The sequence below is a fragment of the Ochotona princeps genome, chromosome 17 (assembly GCF_030435755.1).
Source record: "Ochotona princeps isolate mOchPri1 chromosome 17, mOchPri1.hap1, whole genome shotgun sequence".
NCBI lineage: Eukaryota > Metazoa > Chordata > Mammalia > Lagomorpha > Ochotonidae > Ochotona > Ochotona princeps.
This window is the reverse complement of record NC_080848.1, coordinates 50,452,606-50,472,000: the sequence shown is the minus strand read 5'-3', so window position 1 is coordinate 50,472,000 and position 19,395 is coordinate 50,452,606. Positions and strand designations below refer to the sequence as shown.

The following is a 19,395-nucleotide window of genomic DNA, read 5'->3' as shown; positions in this document are numbered from 1 at the left end:
AACCCAGGTCTTGCATGTGGGTGGCAGGGACCCAACCCTCTGAGCTGTCATCTGCTGCCTCCAGGGTACACGCAGCATGAAATTAGAAATGAAAGTAAAGCCAAGACTTGGCCCCACATATGTTGATGTGGTGTCTCAAGCAGCATCTCAACTTTGGGGCCAAATGCCTGTACCTACACTAGACCTGTTAAACATATTTTGTGCACTTAGTAGATCTGACCCCCGGATGTATCTAGCACCTGGTTAGCCTCCCAGTTGCAAAACAGGAATCCCAAAAGGGTAAAGTGAAAAGTTGCTGAAGTCATCAGCCTATTCTTCCTGTGTCACCAATGTCCATACACATTCTTTCAGATGGTGTGTCTCTGGATTCCCATACAGGGACAACCTTGCTCAGTCACCACCTATAACCAAGAGAGAATCAGTTGCCACCAACTCTTCTCCCTACTTCTCTTTCTGTATCTTCTCTGTCCTGACAACCACTGATCTTGTCATCTCCCACCCTGACAAATGTCTAGGCATCTCATCTCCTCACCTCCCAGCTTTCTCCCCTCCAACCCATCCTCTTCACTGATTGGGAAAGGGTCCATTTAAACACTAATTCATTTGTTAACTTGTAACTGCATACAAGGTAAGACCTGAGTCCCTTTTGTACGTTAGGATTTCCCCTTTCTCTCCTTATAACCCTCACTCCTTCCATTACGAGCTAGCAATTTCTGACTCCTTGGCACAACACACATTATTGTTTCCCGACAGCCTTAATCATTCATGCTGTTCCTTCTGAACCTCATGCCCTCTCCTTTGCCTAAATTAACTTCTACCCAGATTAGAAGACTTGTATCTTGAGTGCTATTTCTCTAAGCAGTCTTCACAGTTCCTAGGAATAGATCTCCTCCATGTTCCTATAATAGTCAATGGCTACACATAGCGTATTGAAACAAGATTGTAAACTTGTGAAAGGCAAAAAACATATTTTCTGTTCTTGTGTTATTAAATCTGCCAGAGATACTGAGAAAAAAAGAGTTAAATAACTGTGGGAAGCACAGATAGCTTCATCTATCCATTCAAAGGATGGATTCAGACTGAGCAAGTACAGCACAAGTGAATATTTATTAAAATCTTGCAACAGTGGGTAGACCAACGTACCCTGTATGGTTTGCAGTAAGCTACCTATTTCCTAGCACACAGGTTTCTTCCCTGGTTGATCAGTGGCTGGATACTACAGGGTTACAATCTCCCTAACATTTATTTCAGTTATTTTGATCACTCATATCCGGCTTGCATCGAAGCTTTCAGGTGCATGTAACCGAGCTATTATGCAACTAGCTATTTACTCACAACACCTTAAGCTCCTGTATCTGTATATACAAAACACATGAATTGTTCTCATTTTATGTAAATCTAGAAATTAGGAAAATAATAAAAGATGGACTTTTTTAAAAAAATAAAATAGACCAAAAGTTTACTTCTCACAATAACTACCACTCAAAGAGGCCAGAGAGCACTGACACAGTTATCAGCCTCTGTCGAGACTGTGTCTTTTCACCGTTTTTCACACTGGCACTTAGCACATACCCTGATCTGTGATCGACCTCCAGGAGGTATTGTTCAAACTTGATAACAAGGTGCCATCTTCATATTAGATATTACTACTATTGGACGTATGTGTTGGGATGTTTTCTAGTCATGGGACAAGGTGGGCAGAGGTCCTGAAAAAAAAAATCAACCAACCCTTGATTTTTCTACCTTGAGACCAAAGGAAACATTTTGTTCTAAAGCACTGTCAGAACCCCATGGGCTTGAAGCCCGTAAGCAAATGGGAAGCTACCTTGTTTGTGGAGAAAGGGTCCATTTAAACTCTTTACCTGCTTACACTTAGCTTTACCTGCTCCCACTAACCTCCAGCTGAACCAAGTTGAACTCTTTTTCCCCCAAAGGCAGTTGTGCCCTCCCAGGAATTCACAGACGCAGAGCAGATAAAGCCAGGTATCTCTGATTGACAAAATATGTTCGTGGCTATATGAAGCCCATAAACACTTGAGGGCGGAGTCTGGGTTCCCCAGCTCTAGCTCCCAGGAAGAAATTTTCCAGATATTCAAATTGCTTTTGTATTTACGTCACAACCCCACCCACCCTATACTGTGGACCCCCAACACACATCCTACTGTAAGTAACAGGAATGTTTTCAGGAAAAACTGGGGCAACAAATCAGAAAATACTAACCTTGCTCCCAATTAATAGTTATATAGCCCTACATATTTCATGTGGTGATGTTCTTACAAACTCCTTGGATTGTGTGACAAATACCATGGTCCTACAAACATAGGAAAAGTTTATAAATGGCCTGGACACTTTCTGTGTCTCAGCACCAGGAACATCACATAAAGCAAGGTCAGCAAATATCTTCTATGAAGGGTTGGAAGGTAAATATTTTAGGCATTGCAGATGGTGCATTGTCACAGCTACTCTGTCACAGTAGTGCAAAAACTGTCATACACAACTCTCAATTAGTGAGTGTGGTTACAGCTAGTGAGACTTTATTACAGGCAATAAAGTTTGAACTTCGTGTCATTTTCACATGCCATTAATATGATTATTATTTTAATTGTTTCAATCATTCAAAATTAGAAAACCCATTCTTAGCTTGCAGGCCATACAAAGAAGTAGCAGATAAACCAGATTTAGTCTGTAGGCTGCAGTTTGCCTCCTCGGTAAGTAGCATGCCACAGATACATTACCAACCAAAAGGACATGAACTCTAACATCTGAAGAGCAGAAAAGTGGAAAATATAAACTACAATTACATATGTCCTAAGACCACAGACAACCCACAATCTCTAGAGGGCTCCAACAGATTCATAGAAAAGGAAACACACACAATCCAGGAGACCAAAGGAAAAAGAATATGAACATCTATAAGCTGCTAGCCCCTTATGTTGGATAAATACAACTCAAGCCAATTTCATCTGAGCACTTCTCTTTTAAACTAAACTTCAACTCTCAGCACATACCAGATTTCACTTGATTTTCCTAACACTTTTCCCTGATGTGAATTTATATCATAAAAGGCTGAAATGTGAGGCGGACATGTGGTGCAATGATTGGATCACCACTTGGGACATCCATTTCCAATCTCAGAGTGCCTGGTCCCAGTACTCCACTTCTGGTCTAGCCTCCTTTTAATGGGTTCTGTAGAAGGCAGCAGGTGATGGCTCAGGTGAGAGACTCGGACTGAGTTCCAAGTTCTTTGCCAGATGGCTGTTTCCAGCATCAGAGACTGAGCCATCAAATGGAAGGTTTTTTTCTCTCTCTCTGTATGTGTCTGTCTGTGAGCCTTTCAAAAATAGAAAATGGGTAAATTAAAAAAATGTTTAAAGATGTTACATTATTCCATTAGTAAAACCTTGATTTTGACAAGTTACAATTGCAAGTTTTTTCTATTTATGCTTATATTAAGCATCTTAAAAATAGAAGTTAATTCAAGTTTGGCCAATTAAGGAAAGAAAGTAAATATAACTAGCACTCACTTTCCTAATTATTCATTTTTCTTATTTTAATCTTTTGAAATGGTGAGACTTAGTTAGTGTAAGTACTAAATCTTTGTTAGCCTCCTGGCTGGGTTAAAGCTGCCAAGCTATTGTGGCCAGAATATATTGGAGAGTTGGCCCAAGTTTCCTTCAAACGCATTAACTCAAGTAGGCGCACAGACTTCCAGCTCTCTGATCAGTTACTAACATTTTCCAAACTGTACACTGGGGGGAGTTCACATCAATCTGCAAGGAAAGTGGGGTGTCGTTTCCCTCCACCATCCCCTCTCTGCAATGACTTATCCTGACTTGGACATGGATATCATCGAAAGCTTGTGAGTACAGTCACGCTTCAAAAGGAGCCCACATTTGCTTTCATATTAGATCCGGGCCTTCATGCTTTAGTAGTATCCTGCTCTCTTCATTTTTACCTCCTTCTGTCTCATTTCTGTCACCGAGAAAGCTCAGATTGGTTTGAGTGTAGGAAGACAACTGATTGAGAGGAGGATATTGGGAAGCCTTGCCATTGTAGAGCCTTAGCCAGCTGCTAAGTGGAGAATGCTCAGGGAAGAGTTGATACAGAAATGCACAGGCCAGGAACTCCCTAATCCTCAGGTTTACCTAACAAATCAGAGAGAGGAGCTTCCTCTCACAGGCAGGGGTATGGGAACCTCCTCAGGTCCAGATAATAGATCAAAGAAAGGCACCTGCTAGATGAATAAATTGTCTACTAGTAAATCCCCTCTTGCTGTCAACATGAAAATCATATCCCACCTCAAACTCTTTTCTTATGCCTAGGTGACCCTGGGCCTTTAAAAGCTTTATGCTGATGTTGAGGGGTTTTTTTTATATTTTAAAAATATTTTTAAAGATTTTACTTACTTTTTATTGGGAAGACAGATTTACACAGAGAAGGAGAGACAGAGAGAAATATTTTCTGTCTGCTGGTTCACTCCCCAAGTGGCCACCAATGCCCAGAGCCGAGCCAATCCAAAGCCAGGAACGTGGAACCTCTTCCAGGTCTCCCACGCAGGTGCAGGGTCCCAGGGCCTTGGGCCGTCCTCTACTGCTTTCCCAGGCCACAAGCAGGAAGCTGGATGGGAAATGGAGCAGCAAGAATACAAACCGGCACCTATATATAGGATCCTGTCACATGCAGGACGAGGACTTTAGCCACTAGGTTATCATGCTGGCCCTCAAGTAGATGCTTTAAGCAGAAGAAAAGATTGAAGGCTCTCATTCTACCAGCTGACTGCTCCAGAGTCAACCTCACCCTGTTTCACTCATCCAGGCATTCGCTTGCTTATCCTAAAGTAGGAGTAAATACGGTGTCTATCCGTTTGCACCTGAAGGAGAGGTGGAACATGGCGTCAAAGCAAGGATCTGGTATCCCAAGCTGGACTATCTCCAATATCTGATTGTATCCATTAGTGAGAAGACCAAGCTGTCCTTGGCCCCTATTCTTCCCCAGGAGAGATCCCAGATCTTTACTCCGACGATGAAGTTGAAAACATCCTAAGCAGTGTGAGGAATGAAGTCAAGAGCCAAGGTCTGATGGACAACAGAGAGAACTGCTGGAAGTTCTTTATAGACAGACTCCGCCGACAGCTGAAGGTGAAGAGGGATTGACTAAGCAGGGCGGGCAGGGGCCACAGGTATCTCATGGCAGCTTCTGCTGCTGTTTCAGACTCAGCTGTACTTACTGCGTGTCTTGGGAGTAGGTGACATGCAGGCAGTACTCTTCCAAGCCTGAGCATCAGGCCAAGGCTGGCCAAGGCTGGCCAAGGCTGCCTTTCTCATGTGCTGCATGAGAATAGCCTGCCTTCTGCCTCATGATATACCAGCATTCTTTCTGTTACATGTGATCAACAACCTGCAGCCATGTCTGCCTCTCCAAGGATTCCTCTGACGTCTTTTTGGTCAGCTCTGCCCACCCCATGCCCTGCCCTCCTTCTTTTCAGGTGACTCTGTGCTTCTCGCCCGTGGGGGACAAGCTGAGGGTCCGCAGCCGGAAGTTCCCAGCCATTGTGAACTGCACAGCCATCGACTGGTTCCACGAGTGGCCTCAGCAGGCACTGGAGTCTGTCAGCTTCCGCTTCTTGCAAAACACAGAGAACATTGAGGTGAGGGAGAATAGGAGATGGGTCCACCAGGTCCTCCCCACCTTTTAACACAAGGAATCGTGGGCCTAGAAAGTCAGGGTTGTAAGTCATTCTTGGATGGCATGGGTGGAACACCAAGTCCAGTGTGCTAAAGGCACCAGTGGGCTGGGCAGCTGTTTCTGTCTACTATTGATGGTGAGATGATCTCTTTATTTTCTCTTCCTTTTTTTCTTTTGGTTCTTTTCAGCCTACAATCAAGCAGTCAATCAGTAAATTCATGGCCTTTGTCCACACAAGTGTCAACAAAACATCCCAGTCCTATTTGAGCAATGAGCAACGCTACAACTACACAACCCCCAAGTCCTTTCTGGAGTTCATCAGACTCTACCAGAGCCTACTGTACAGGAATAGCAAAGATCTCAAATCCAAAATGGAGCGGCTTGAAAACGGGCTGCTGAAGCTCGACAGCACCTCTGCCCAGGCGAGTACCCTCCTCCTCACCCACCCCCAGGGGAGCTGCCCTTACAGGGGGACTGGGGGAGAAAGGTCGGGGAGAGGGAAGGTGGAAGAGATCACAATCAGTATGGGAAAATATAGATGGTTTCCAAGGTTTTCTTCACAAACAACCCCAAAGTGAAGATCAAGTTCCCCCAGCAGAGGCACAGCCCGCAGCCTCGGGGCTAGATGGCTGGGTCCTCACAGGGATGCTGGACTGCTCCTGGACACCTGCTCTCTCCCTTTTCCTCCTTACAATCTCCCCCTTTCCCTCTTCCTCTCTCTCCTCTCCAACACACTCCCCCTCTGCCTTAGTCCATTCTCTGTCGCTCTGCTACCCTCAGGTGAGTGTTTTGTAAAGCAGAGAAATTTGTTTAGCTCGTGCTTCCAGAGGCCCGAGAGCACAGCTCTCACATCTGGTCAGCTCCGGTGAGCACCTCGGGACAGATGTTCTCACAGTGGCAGAAGTGCTTGTGCAAGAGGAGAGCAACAGGTGTGGGGGAGGGATTCAGGGATGTTCCAGGCTTGCTCATGCCCACCCATTCTCTTGGGAACGAACCTACTCCCTGGTGACCTAATCCCACTTCCATGAGACTGTACTCACACATTCATGTGGAATTCATGACCAAATCACCTTCCACTAGGTCCCTGCACCTCTCAACACAGCCACACTGGGGACCAAACTTTCAGCCTCCATAGGAGGAGACTTTCTGTCTCCTCTGAGAGACAGACCACTAACAGGAAGAAATGGTGGAGGGCAAAAGATGCAGGGTTATGCCGGTTTTCTTCATTTATTTCTTTTGTCCTTACATGGGCATCTCACTTCTGAAACAAATCCTATAGTGTTGTCTGCATTTTCTCATGTATTTTTAGGTCCCTGGGAAGACTCAGTCGCCATGTCCTTGTTATGTTGTTCTGTTTACTCTCATAAATGGAATAAGTTTGTTTCGGTCAATTTGCTATTCCCTCAAGAACTGGAGATGACGTTAGCACTTGCTCTGCCCTCTTCTCATGCCCACCAAGTACTGCTGCCTCTTTTCCTTGGTTCACCAGCAGCAGAATGAGCTTTCTCATGGAGAAGGCAAAGTTTGATAAGTTCTCTCATAGTTATGAGCCAGCTAGCTCAACTTCACATTTGGACATCCCATGTGTTTGTAGCTCTCTAAGTCATTCATTTCTTCAGAATTTTGCTTTTGGAATTGCTCCGTTGATATTTAATTTAGAGCCACGCTGTGAGGCTTTGCCGTCTCTGCCACAGTCTCTCTTCTGTTCAGGAAGAGTTTCCAGTACATGGTTTTGTACACCTAGTCTGGCCTCCCGTCCGGGAGCAGTGGCATGCTGGATGGATTCCTTATTCCCTGTATCTATTCTGTTCTTGTTTTCATCCCTTTGGCTTTCCTCTCCATATTCTAGGAAAGCCTTGCAAGCTATCCTGACAAAACACTTATTTAATCATGTATGAGATTGCTGCTACTTCTTATGCCTTGCAATGAAGACTTTAATTATGCTACTGCATTTTTAATTTCTCAACAACTCTTCCTCATCTCTTCCTTCCCCCCCACCCCTTTCAATACATTCTATGGCTGTTTTTGTTCATTTGTTTAAACCTGTTTTCCCGTAGCAATTTCACAGAAACTCTTGTACCGATAAACCCGAGCAGCTTCAGCTCTGTGTTTTTCTAGGTCTGGCAATGGCTGATTTCCAGAGCCATGCTCGCTCCTCATCTTCAAAGTACTATCCCTTTCCTTGTTCAATATTTTCATACAGACTTTTTATACTAGGGTTTGGTGTACTTTCAGACAAGAAGAAATCAGCTTAGACACCATGTATATCCACCAATGACATGTGCAAATGATATATGAGATTACTGTCTTTCCATATGGGTGACCATCAGAACGCCTTAGAGCTGCCAGACAGATCGCAGCCTAAAGTCCCAGCAGTGTACCTGGCGTGCACTTTTCCTAAAGAAAGGTTCTACGTTTTCTCAGTCACTTTCTGTTTCTCTCAGTCTCTGAACTTGTAGAAAATAACATAGAACATAATTGCAGAATGCAGTATTACAAGATCTTCTTTTTTTAACCTGCTCCCATGCTTTCCTGTTACTTTTTCCTCACACCACTCAGATGCCCTCAGAACATTCTGCCCCCCTCATCAGCCCCGTCCTGCCTGCTACCCACTGAGCTCCTGGAATTGCTGCTCAGTTTGTGCAAAGGATGAACAGGATGTGAGGGATGGGAAAAAGATACTCTGACCCTCTCACGGAGCAGAGAACAGGATTCTATTTTTTACACACCCTGGGCCTTTAAGCAGACCACGAAGAAAGCACACATGTCTGGTCTTATTTTAGGATATCTCGAATTAGCAAAAAAGAAGCCTAGTTGTACCTTTAGGCAAATCCAGCACTATCTACAAAAACATAGCAGAGAATCCTCCCAGGATCTGGCTTGGGTCAAATCGGAACTTACCAAAAACTACAACATAATTATCTGATAGATAGATACTTCTATCTACCCAATTACTTAGGCCCTTATCTGGAGGGGAGTGCTTCTTAGCCTCTCGCCCGTCTCTCACTTCCTGCTTTTAGTAATTAATAAATTCTGTAAGTCTTTCTAAATATGCCACAAATTTGTCTCCCGGATTTATATTCCTATTCTAAATATCTTAATATAGACATGTTTTATGTAGGTCATTTCAATCAACAGTACTCTTAGGAGTCCCCTGTACTGGTCAGCTTTTTGTTGCCATAACAAAATAATCCAGGCAACCCAGGTTTATAAAGGAGAGCAGTTGATTTCAGCTCATGGCTCTGAAGCATCACACTGCAAGATCAGGCAGGCCTTGTTAGTTCAGCCCCTGATGATACTGTGCTTGGTGGCAGAGTCCCAACATAGCATAGGGCATTTCATGGCAAGAGGGAGCTAAGTGTATATTGCTAAACCTTGTGGTTGCTTATAAAGCTACTGAGGTTTAATCATCTCTCAGAGGTGTTACCTCCAAATCTCATAACTGAATGATGTTCTTACTCTCTTGGTACCCTTAATATGACTTTGGGAATCTTCAACATCCAAAGTACTGTCCAAACCCTAGCTGTCCCACAACTCCATGCCTGCTTCACCCACTGTCTCCCACACCACCACTCAGGCCAAAATCCTTGAAGTTGTCCTTGACTCTTCTCCTGCCTCTCTTTATCTCACACTCACACCTAGACCAACAGAAGGCATTGTCAACTGTCATTCCAGTACCACCGTATTTCATGCTGTTTACCACCACTACCTTGGTATGCCAATGATCTTTTACCAAGGCAGCCATCACACCTTCTGACTAGATTGTGTGCCTTTGCTTTTGTCCCTGTATGGACTGTCGTTAACTCAGCAGCCAGAGTGACCCATTCAGGATATAAATCAGACCATGCCACTCTCTTTCTCCAATACTTGCAGAGGCTTGCATCACAAGGGGCCTCATCACCCTTACCCTGTAACTTCAGCTCTTGTCTCCAACCACCCTATTCCCAAGCTATCTCTCTCCCACCACACAGCTGCCTGTGTGCTCTCCCCTCAGACACACCAGGCCTTGGCACTGGCTATTCTCTGACTGAGGGACCTTTTCTCGTATATCCCCATGCCTCAATTCTTGGCCATCCTCCCTGTGAATCCTGCACTGATGACCCCAGTGTAGACTGCAACTTCTCGCTATTTCTGATCTACTTATCCTGCTCTAGTCTATCTTTTCCCCCAAAGCACTCAATCCCATCTACCATACTGTATAATTCATGTGTTTATTGTGCTTGCTTTTTGATATTCATCTCTATCCCTTGGTTATAGGCCCTGTAAGGACAGGGATCTTTGTGTGCTTCGTTTACCAGTGTATCATAAGTGCCTGAAACAGTCCCTGGTCAGTGAGGACACCCATGTAATGCTTGTTCAATGAATAAGTTCATGAATGAGCAGCATGTCATTGAGCCTCCCTGGTTGTATTCCAGCAGCAGTCTTGACCTATTCTACATGCAGACAACTCCATCCTAACATACTGAACCCTAGAGGCCAGCAGATTTGTAGCCACCACCACCACCAAAACTCCACAACCAGTTCACATCTTTGTCTTTACATACATACCCATATCTCATCAGCTTCTCATGATCAAGAACTCAGCAACTTGCTCCCTGTACCCCCAGAAGCCATTTTCCACCTTTGAGCAGTTAGGAACATGCCTCTTGGTGGATCATCTTCGAACCATGGCCCTCACCCTACACCTGTCACTTGGTGCTGCTACCAATTCTTCAGGCGCAGAGACTGATTCGTGGCCCTCTCATCATCAAAGACAGGAACATAGTAGGTGTTCCACTCATGGATATCAAGAGGATAGGCGAGTCAAAGCTGGATGGATAGGCAAAGAAGCAGATGCACAGCTCTAAAGTCAAGTAAAACAAGAGTAGGAGAAGACTTTGGACCATGTTCTGTGCTAGGCATATGTTCCATAACCATCCCGGGACCTCACAGTGATGATTCGTACAGTGAGACTGGCGCTCAGGATTCTTAGTCTGGTATAAAATCTTCAAAAATATGCCATAGTCTTGATAGAAGGGTAAAATTTTGACTTACATCTTGTCAATATTCTACCACTCAATAACTCCAGATTCCAGTGCTTATAATTTGTTGAGGTCACACTGAGTGAATCTTAAAGCTGTGTCTCAGAGAGGACGGGATTTGTTTTGCAGTAATAGCTATCATAAAAGTAGTAATGATAATAGACACAAGGATTTTAAATTACTTGTTAAAGTACATAATATTAGACTAAGAATTAAGTATAGAGAAATGGTCAGAAATGTGACTTTTTCTGTATGTGGATGGATTCAGTTTGGCTCTGGATTCATCCTATTCCTCACTGAACAGTAGAAAAGTCCAGTTCTTGCATTTCAGCATGACATAATCACTTAAAGGTTAAATACTTGGTCTTTGAAAAGCAGTAACTTCAAGGTCCAGACTCTACCCCAGGGTTATCTAAACGGAAGGGTCTTTTTCCTCTCTTCATGGAGGTGTTAGGCTTCAACAGGCAGCTGAAGAAACGACAGGATGTGATCCTCCAGTACTGATTGGTTGCAGACTCGGATGGGTGGGGTCCTTTGTCTGCATCACCTTCAGCTGGAGTTTTCCAAACTGGTGCAACCTGTGTTCATCCTCTTAGCACAGTAGTCAATGTGGTCGCTTCTTAGAAGCTATTGCTGTCCTTGCTTCTGCATCAAGCTCAGATATAAACATGAGGAAGAGGAATTATTTAATTGAAAAGATGTTCATGAAAGCTGGAAAGGCAATTATCATTTTCACTCATCTAGAGTTTAATCCACCGCTAGTCTGTGAATTAAGAAAAGTTTTAAATCCAGTTTATTGGGGATTTTTTTAATTTCTTAAAGTTTTTTTAATTGGAAAATCAGATATACAGAAAGGAGGAGAAACAGAGAGGAAGAAAGATCTTCCATCTGTTGATTCATTCCCTAAGCAGCCACAATGGCCAGAGCTACACCAGTCTGAAGCCAGGACCCCAGAGCCTCTTCCAGATTTCCCACGCGGGTGCAGGGTCCCAAGGCTTTGGACTGTCCTCAACTGCTTTCCTAGGCCACATGCAGGGAGCTGGATGAGAAGTGTGGCTGCTGGGACACAAACCAGTGCCCACATGGGAGGCTAGGATTTTAGCCGCTAGGCTACACACTGGGCCCTGTTGGGGGTTTCAAAGTCTCCAAGCGCCAGTCTTGTCTGAGGCCAATAATTTAACAATTTGTAATGATGTATTAAAATTATTTGGTTGTAAGTGCAAAAAAAATCTGACCTAAATTCATTAAGTAAGAAGAAGAAAAAAGAAAAGGAAGAGGGGAAGGAAGAAGGAGGAAAGGGAAAAAAAGAGAGAAAATCTTAGGACTCTTTGGTCTAATTATCAAGACTCTTGATGGCAGCTGCCTAACATACAACTGAAGTGGATATAGGCAAAACAAATAAAAAGAAATGAATTGGTTCGCACAACTGAGAAGTCAGACTGAGCTCAGTTTCTATCGGGATGAAGCTAGAGGTATGGCAATTCTGGGCATCTTGGTGTCCTCCATTCCCTGGCCTTGCTTTCTTCTCTGTTGGACTCATGTTCACAGGCCAGGAACTCCGTGGCCCATGACAACCTCAGGCATCTAGTTTGTCTGATTTGCAACCGTAATCCAAAAAGGAGTATCAGCCAAGTTCTTGGGAAAATGGCCATGGCTGTGATGAACCTCCTTGAGCCGTAGGTTTACCCACAGATGAACCATCTCTGTGAGTTGGATGCTGCTCCCAGTGACCAAGCCAGGATCCAATAACAGCAACTGGAATTGTGGTGTCACAGCTTCAGCTGCTGTCGGCAACGTCAGAATCTCCTATGCTTGCTTGTCAGAATCTCCTATGCTTGCTTGTGTCCCCGAATCAGCTTTATCCAAACTAAAAGGCCTTGGGTAGGGAGAGTTCTCCAAAGAGAAAGTCTGTTACCAGAATGGGAAAAGTTTTTTGTCAAAGCAGAAAACATAACAAACATGTAGATATGTAAACATCTGTGTTAGCAAGAAAACCTTCCTTGAAATCCAAGCTCAAATACAAGTGTTGGATGACAGTATAGACCCAGAGGAACCAGGTGTCTCTAGATCTCCTGTCCTCAGTAGAATAATCATCACTACTGATTACCCTGCGACTTCCTCTCCTTCACTGGCAACAGAAGGCCTGATGACACCCTTTCCCAATCACCTAGAGCTGCCTGCAAAAAATGAGGTCTCCCCTGTGGGCATACAGGAAAGATAGGTGCACTTCTGTCCCAGAAAACAAGAGGGAACTTCAAAAAGTTCATAAGAAACCAGAATGAAAAGATAGGCCTACTCAGGGAGAGGGATTGAAATCCATGCCTATTTTTTCATGTATTTTTTAAATATTTATTTATTTTTATTGGAAAGGCAGATTTACAGAGAAAAAGATTCTCCATCTACTGGTTTACTCCCCAAGTGGCTGCAATAGCTAGAGCTGAGCCTAACTGAAGCCAGGATCCCAAAGCCTTAGGCCATCTTCCACTGCTTTTCTAGGTCACAAGCAGGCAGCTGGATGAGAAGTGGGGAGGCCACAGCACAAACTGATACCCGATGGGTTCCCGGTGCATGTAAGGCAAGGATTTAGCCACTGAGTCATTGCGCCAGACCTTTCATGTCTTTCTAAAACCCTGTATGCTCCTCTCGGTTCTTTGAATTGATTCTCAGCTTTATTTCCAAAGTCTCCTAAGCTCTGGGGAAAAGCTTCTAGGAAGCCTTGCCTCCTTGAAGGACAGAAACCTGCGCTCATCAAGCGCTTTGCCCACTTAGTTGGCAATCCCTCACTTCATAGTGTGGTCACGGTAGGATAACAGGAGGCTTCTCTTCTGTATTGTACCACTCTGTCTTTGATCTTACCCTACAGGTCTAAACAATAAAAGGTCTAAGTGTGAGAAGAAGTTATCTGGGTTTTTTTTTTTTTTTTGAAGATTCAGTTTTGTTTTCATTTGAAGAGAAGAGATAGAGTGAGAAAAGAAAAGAGAGAAAGACCTTCTGTTCATTGGTTCACTACCCTAATAACTGAAACAGCCAGGGCCGTGCCAGATTGAAACAGGAGCTTTTTCCGGGTCTCCCACATTGGTGCAGGGGACTAATGAGCTGTGCCGTCTTCTGAAGCATACGCTTTAGCAGGGAGCTGGATCAGAAGTGGAGCAGCTGGGGCTCTATCCAGCATCCATGTGGAAATCCCAACATCATGGGCAGCAGCTTAACCTGCTACATCACCAGAAATAGCTTGAAAGTAACCTGTTTTGGGGTCTGGCATTGTGCCACGGCACACCACCCACTCTCTCCAACACGAGCATCCCCACATGAGAGCACCAGTTCAGGTCCCGACTGCCCTGTTAACGTTTTTGGGAGGGCAGCAGAAGATGGTGCAAGTACTTAGGACCCTGCTCTCCACATGAGCAACTAGGATGGAGTGCCTGGCTTAGCCCCAAACCATTGCAGCCACTTGGGCAGTAAATTAGCAAATCCCTTTCTCTCTCTCTCCCCCTCTCTCCATCACTCTTCCTTTCAAATAAATAAATAAATCTTTACAAAATACTCTATTCCGGTGTGTTCTATGGCAGAACCATAGAATGAATGTAGCTTCCTGAGTTGTAACAGGTAGGTCCACCGCATCACCTCCTTGTCACAGCTGAAGAGCTGCAAGGTTCCCGTTCTCCGTCCGGAAGTCACTTACCTTGGATCTGAGGTCATGACCCACATCTGCAATCCATAAAACAAAACAACCGCAACAATAACAAAAGTGCAAAAACCAAAAAAAAAAAAAAAATCCACTTCAATTTTCTCAAATCTCACAAGACTTAAAAAAAGAACAGAGTTCCTAGTGTGTTTGCCAACTGGAGTGATTATGTGACTCAATCATTTTGATTTACAATTGCATCTTTGTCCTGGTAGAAATAATTCTGCAGCTGAACAGCGGGAGCTGCAAATGGATTAACCTTCCAACACGTGAATCTGAGACAAGTTCTTGGAGGGCGGGGGCATTGGAGGCTTATACAAAGTCTCTAGTTGCTATGAATACACAAAATTAAAGAGCAGTTTAAAAAAAAAAAAACCTTCCTTTTCCTCTGCTCTGCCATGAAAAAGGGAATCAGCAGCACCTAAGCTTTGCTTTACTTGGCCCCTCGTGTATGTCGCATCATAAAGCATTCGAATCTGCCTGACGTGTGCCAGGAGCTCTGAAGTAATCTTTGACTGTGGCGTGAAATAGACTGCGGCAAAATAAGAGGCAAGAGGTCATTCTGGAATGTAAAGTTTATGGGCCATGTTGCACATACAAATGGCATTTTTTATATCCAGAAATAAATAGGCCTAAGCCTCCCCCTTGCATCTGAAAAAAAAGAAAAACCCAAGGGGGCAGAATTACCCAGAAGCTCTTGCTGCAGTGAAGACTGGCAGACTGCCGGGTGCCACTCCCAGATTTTCTACTTAGAACGTCCCAATGTGGGCTCGGGGCTTTGCATGTCCGTTCCCTTTCGCAGGTGAGGCCGACGTTGATGCTGCTTGCCCAGCAAACACATTCCGAAAAATGTTGTACTCTGATCATCTGAGTGCAAAGAGAAAACCACTGCTCTCTCACGTGTGCAGGAGACAAATAGAATGGTATTCCCTTCGCTTCATTTCCTTGATTAGACGCGACTTCAGAGACTGGATGGGAAATCCAGCATGATTCATGCACCCACCTTGACCTGGTCATCTGTTTCTAGTAAGGATTATGGACATAGATGGAGACCAACCAGAGGAGAATCATCCAAAACCATTTCTTTTGGAACTTGCTACAGAAAGGGAATCAACCACCACCCCTTGTGTTTAGTAGAGAAAGACAAGGCGGGGCTGCCTTCATATGTGCCTGATCGGAGGAGCTTGGCGTGGAAGCTGTAGATAACCACTACTAGAAGTGGGGACTACTCTGTCATTGATCAGGAGGAATAGGTTTGGATTTCTCTGGCTGGTTTCAAGTTGGAAACAGAGACAGAAATCCACATGGTCCATTACTGAGCAAATTCTAGTCATTTGTGGTCAGAGGTTATTATTTGTCCCCCTGGGTTATTATGATATTATTATTATTTTAAATGATTGTTTTAATTTTTATAATGACTAGATGGTTGATCAGGGTGGGAAGGATGGAGGTTTAGGGAAAATTGAGTGAACTCATTGTTTCCAAATTTGCTGTTTCTTCTTATTTCTGGGGGAAGGAGAGAAATAAAGGGGGAAGCCACACACAACTTTCCAAACGTCCCAGTACCCAGGGATGAGCAACTGCCACCTGATATCAGCCACCCCTGGGTTTTGGTAAAAGATCGAAATCTGATTTCCTACATCTCTGACTTGAGCACGCTGGCCACCTGAGCTGGTTCTTCTAGACAAGGCACTGGTTTCCTAGGCAGGGTGCTGCAGGTTGGAGGACCAGAGTTGATATCATGTATGTTCTAGCCACTGCCGACTGGTCTGTTTCTTCTCTCAGGAAGCATAATAACATTTCCTTTACGTGAATCTTTAACAATCTCCGTGTTAGCCTCTTATTTTTTTTTTTTAGTTGGAAAGTCATATTTACAGAAAGAAAGAGAAACAGACAGAAAGATCTTTTATCCACTGATTCACTCCCCAAGTAGCTGCAATGGTCAGAGCTGAGCCTATCCAAGCTAGGAGCCAGGAGCTTCTTCCAGGTCTCCCATGCTGCTACAGGGTCCCAGGGCCTTGGGCTGTCCTCTGTTGCCTTCCCAGGCCACAAGCAGGGAGCCTGAATGGAGGTGGAGCAGCCGGGACATGAACCAGCGCCCATATGGGGTCCTGGCATGTACAAGTGAGAACTTTAGCCACTAGGCTACTGTGCCAGGCCCTAGCCAACTTTTTAAAAAGTATTTGTTTATTTGGAAGGCAGAAAAAGAGATAGCAAGGGAGGGACAGAGACAGAGAAAGATCTTCCATCCACTGGTTTATTCCCCAAATAGTCATAACAATGTGTGGACCCAGGACAAAGTCAGGAGCAAGGAGCTCCACCTGGTCTCGCATGTGGTACTCAGGTCAGCTCTGCTTCCTTCTCAAGTGTATTAGCAGGAAACTCAAGTGGAAGCAAAACAAATAGTGTTGAAACCAGCACCCGGAGATGGGAAACCCGCAGCAACAGCAGCAGCTAAACCCACTGCACCACAATGCATTTTGTTCCACATTAGCCCATTTACATTAAACAACCGATCTTTATTAACCAGCTAGTATGTGCAAGCCACAGGCACCAATGTCGGTAAGAAACAGCTTAAGTCATTTATAATCAAGGCAAAAGGTCAGGACACATATCATTGAGAATATTCCTGAAGTGAGAGTGTCCAGGGTTCTTTTCCTTTCTACAGGCAGGAACTGGATTCCACCCGCAACCTCTGCGTCTTTCAGTTGGTGTTCTGTTGTTCTGCTCTGTGCAGCAGGGCCCTCAGGGGCCCCTCTGCTCCTCTTGCCTCAACTCCTCCTGAGGAGCCCTGTGCCTTTCTGCTGCAGGTGGAGGCCCTGAAAGCCAAGCTGGCCACCCAGGAAGTGGAGCTGAAGCAGAAGAACGAAGATGCGGACAAGCTGATCCGCGTGGTAGGTGTGGAGACGGAAAAAGTGAGCCGAGAGAAGGCTGTGGCCGACGAGGAGGAGCAGAGGGTGGCCGTCATCATGCTGGAGGTGGAGCGCAAGCGGAAGGACTGTGAGGAGGACCTGGCCAAAGCAGAGCCGGCGCTCACAGCGGCCCAGGAGGCTCTCAACACCCTCAACAAGGTGAGGCTGCCTCCCTGCTCCCCAGGGCAAGTGCTAGAGGAGATTCAGTGGCCAAGGGATAAAACAGCAACAGGGAAGGGCTTCCAGCCAGCTCCTGCCCTCACTGGTTCGTTCATTAAACAAATGAACATGTACTGAAAGTGGTCATCTGTCAGGTTCCACAGGCAAAGACCCAACCCAAACGTGACAGGTCAGCTAGCCCAAACGCCTCGCTTAGAAAACTGGGGTTCCACCGGGAAGACTGGGCTGCTCAGAAGCACAGAGATCAATGTGAAAGAGAGAAAGAGAGAGGGAGAGAGAGGGAGAGAGAGAGAGAGAGAGAGAGAGAAGGAAGGAAGGAAGAAAAAGCCGAGACTTGAGCTCACACCTTCTGAATCCAGTCCGGGGACCTTCCCGCTGTGCCCACACAGCTGTTCTATCCACCTGATAATGCTGTGGAACATACAAACGTAAGACCCCTATCTTCGGAGACCCTTGGTAAATCGCTGGGGTCTTTGTTCTCCAGTGATTCATTTGCCCTCAACTAATGAACTGCTATACTTGTGCTAGAACTAAGACAACCTCCAGCCGTTATGCCATGCCCCTGCCTGACTTCTGATGCATTGGAGTTATCTGTGTCCCACGTCCCCAAACAATTTCTGAACTGTTTGATCTCCAAGGTTCCAAGTCCCTGGCAGGGACCGGCCACTCTTCTCATGCGTTCTAGGTTTCTCCAGTGTATAGAAGACCATGTCTACTGTGTGGCTCAAACTATTGGAGAAGCCTAAAGAGTTTACTGAGTCATCTCCTTCAAGCCCCTCCTAGATTTTGGAGGAAACCAGATAGTCTTTCCTATGTTTATGGAAAGCGTCATTGGAATTTTGGCAGAGAGAGCATTGAATTTATAGACTGCTTTTGGGTAGTAAGGATATTTTCATGGTATTATTTCTTCTACTCTGTAAATGCAAAACATCTTTCCATTTATTTATGTCTTCTTCAGATTCTTTCATTGGTATTCTGTACTTTTCTTTTCTTTTTTTTTTTAAGATTTATTTATTTTATTACAAAGTCAGATATACAGAGAGGAGGAGAGACAGAGAGGAAGATCTTCCGTCCGATGATTCACTCCCCAAGTGAGCCGCAACGGCCGGTGCGCGCCAATCCGATGCCGGGAACCTGGAACCTCTTCCAGGTCTCCCACGCGGGTGCAGTGTCCCAAAGCTTTGGGCCGTCCTCAACTGCTTTCCCAGGCCACAAGCAGGGAGCTGGATGGGAAGTGAAGCTGCCGGGATTAGAACCGGCGCCCATATGGGATCCCGGGGCTTTCAAGGCGAGGACTTTAGCCGCTAGGCCACGCCGCCGGGCCCAGTATTCTGTACTTTTCTGTACACCTCCCTGGTTAAATCTCCTCCCATGTAATTTTTTAACTATTGTAAATGAGGCTGTCCTCTAAAAGTTCTTTTTTGGAATGTCTGTTGTTTGTGTGGAGAAATGTTAATGATTTTTGTGTGTTGATTTTGCACCCTGCAACAATACTGAATTCATTTATCAGCGTTTTGTTGTTGTTACTCAACTGTTTTCTATATATAGGATCATTTCATCAGCAAAAAAATAATAATAATAATAACAGTTTCACTTTGTCCTTATTTGGATGCCTTTTATTTCCTTTCTCTTGCCTCATTGATCTGGCAAGGACTTCCAGTACCACGTTAGATAGAAGTGGCAAGGGCGGGCATCCTTGGCTTTTTCAGATCTTAAAGAAAAGGATTCTAATTTTTTACCATTGAATACACTGTTTGTTGTAGGCATATCATATGTAACTTCTATTATGTTGAATTATATTCCTTCTGTGCCTAATTTGTTGAGTTTTTTAAATCATGAAAATGTGTTGAATTTTGTCAGTTTTTTTCTGCATGTGATGAGATTACCATATTTTTTATATTTTGTTTTATCA

The 19,395-nt window shown here is 44.6% G+C and overlaps 1 protein-coding gene across 1 annotated transcript in view; it reads left to right on the top strand.

Moving 5' to 3' along the window:
• Nucleotides 1-19,395, top strand: part of DNAH9 (dynein axonemal heavy chain 9) — a 305,997-nt gene that overhangs the window by 204,081 nt on the left and 82,521 nt on the right. Inside the window, exons 46-49 of the mRNA XM_058676055.1 lie at nt 4,996-5,138; nt 5,486-5,647; nt 5,874-6,107; nt 17,202-17,462. Coding sequence (XP_058532038.1) covers nt 4,996-5,138; nt 5,486-5,647; nt 5,874-6,107; nt 17,202-17,462 — 800 coding nt within the window. The remainder of the gene's footprint in view (nt 1-4,995; nt 5,139-5,485; nt 5,648-5,873; nt 6,108-17,201; nt 17,463-19,395) is intronic.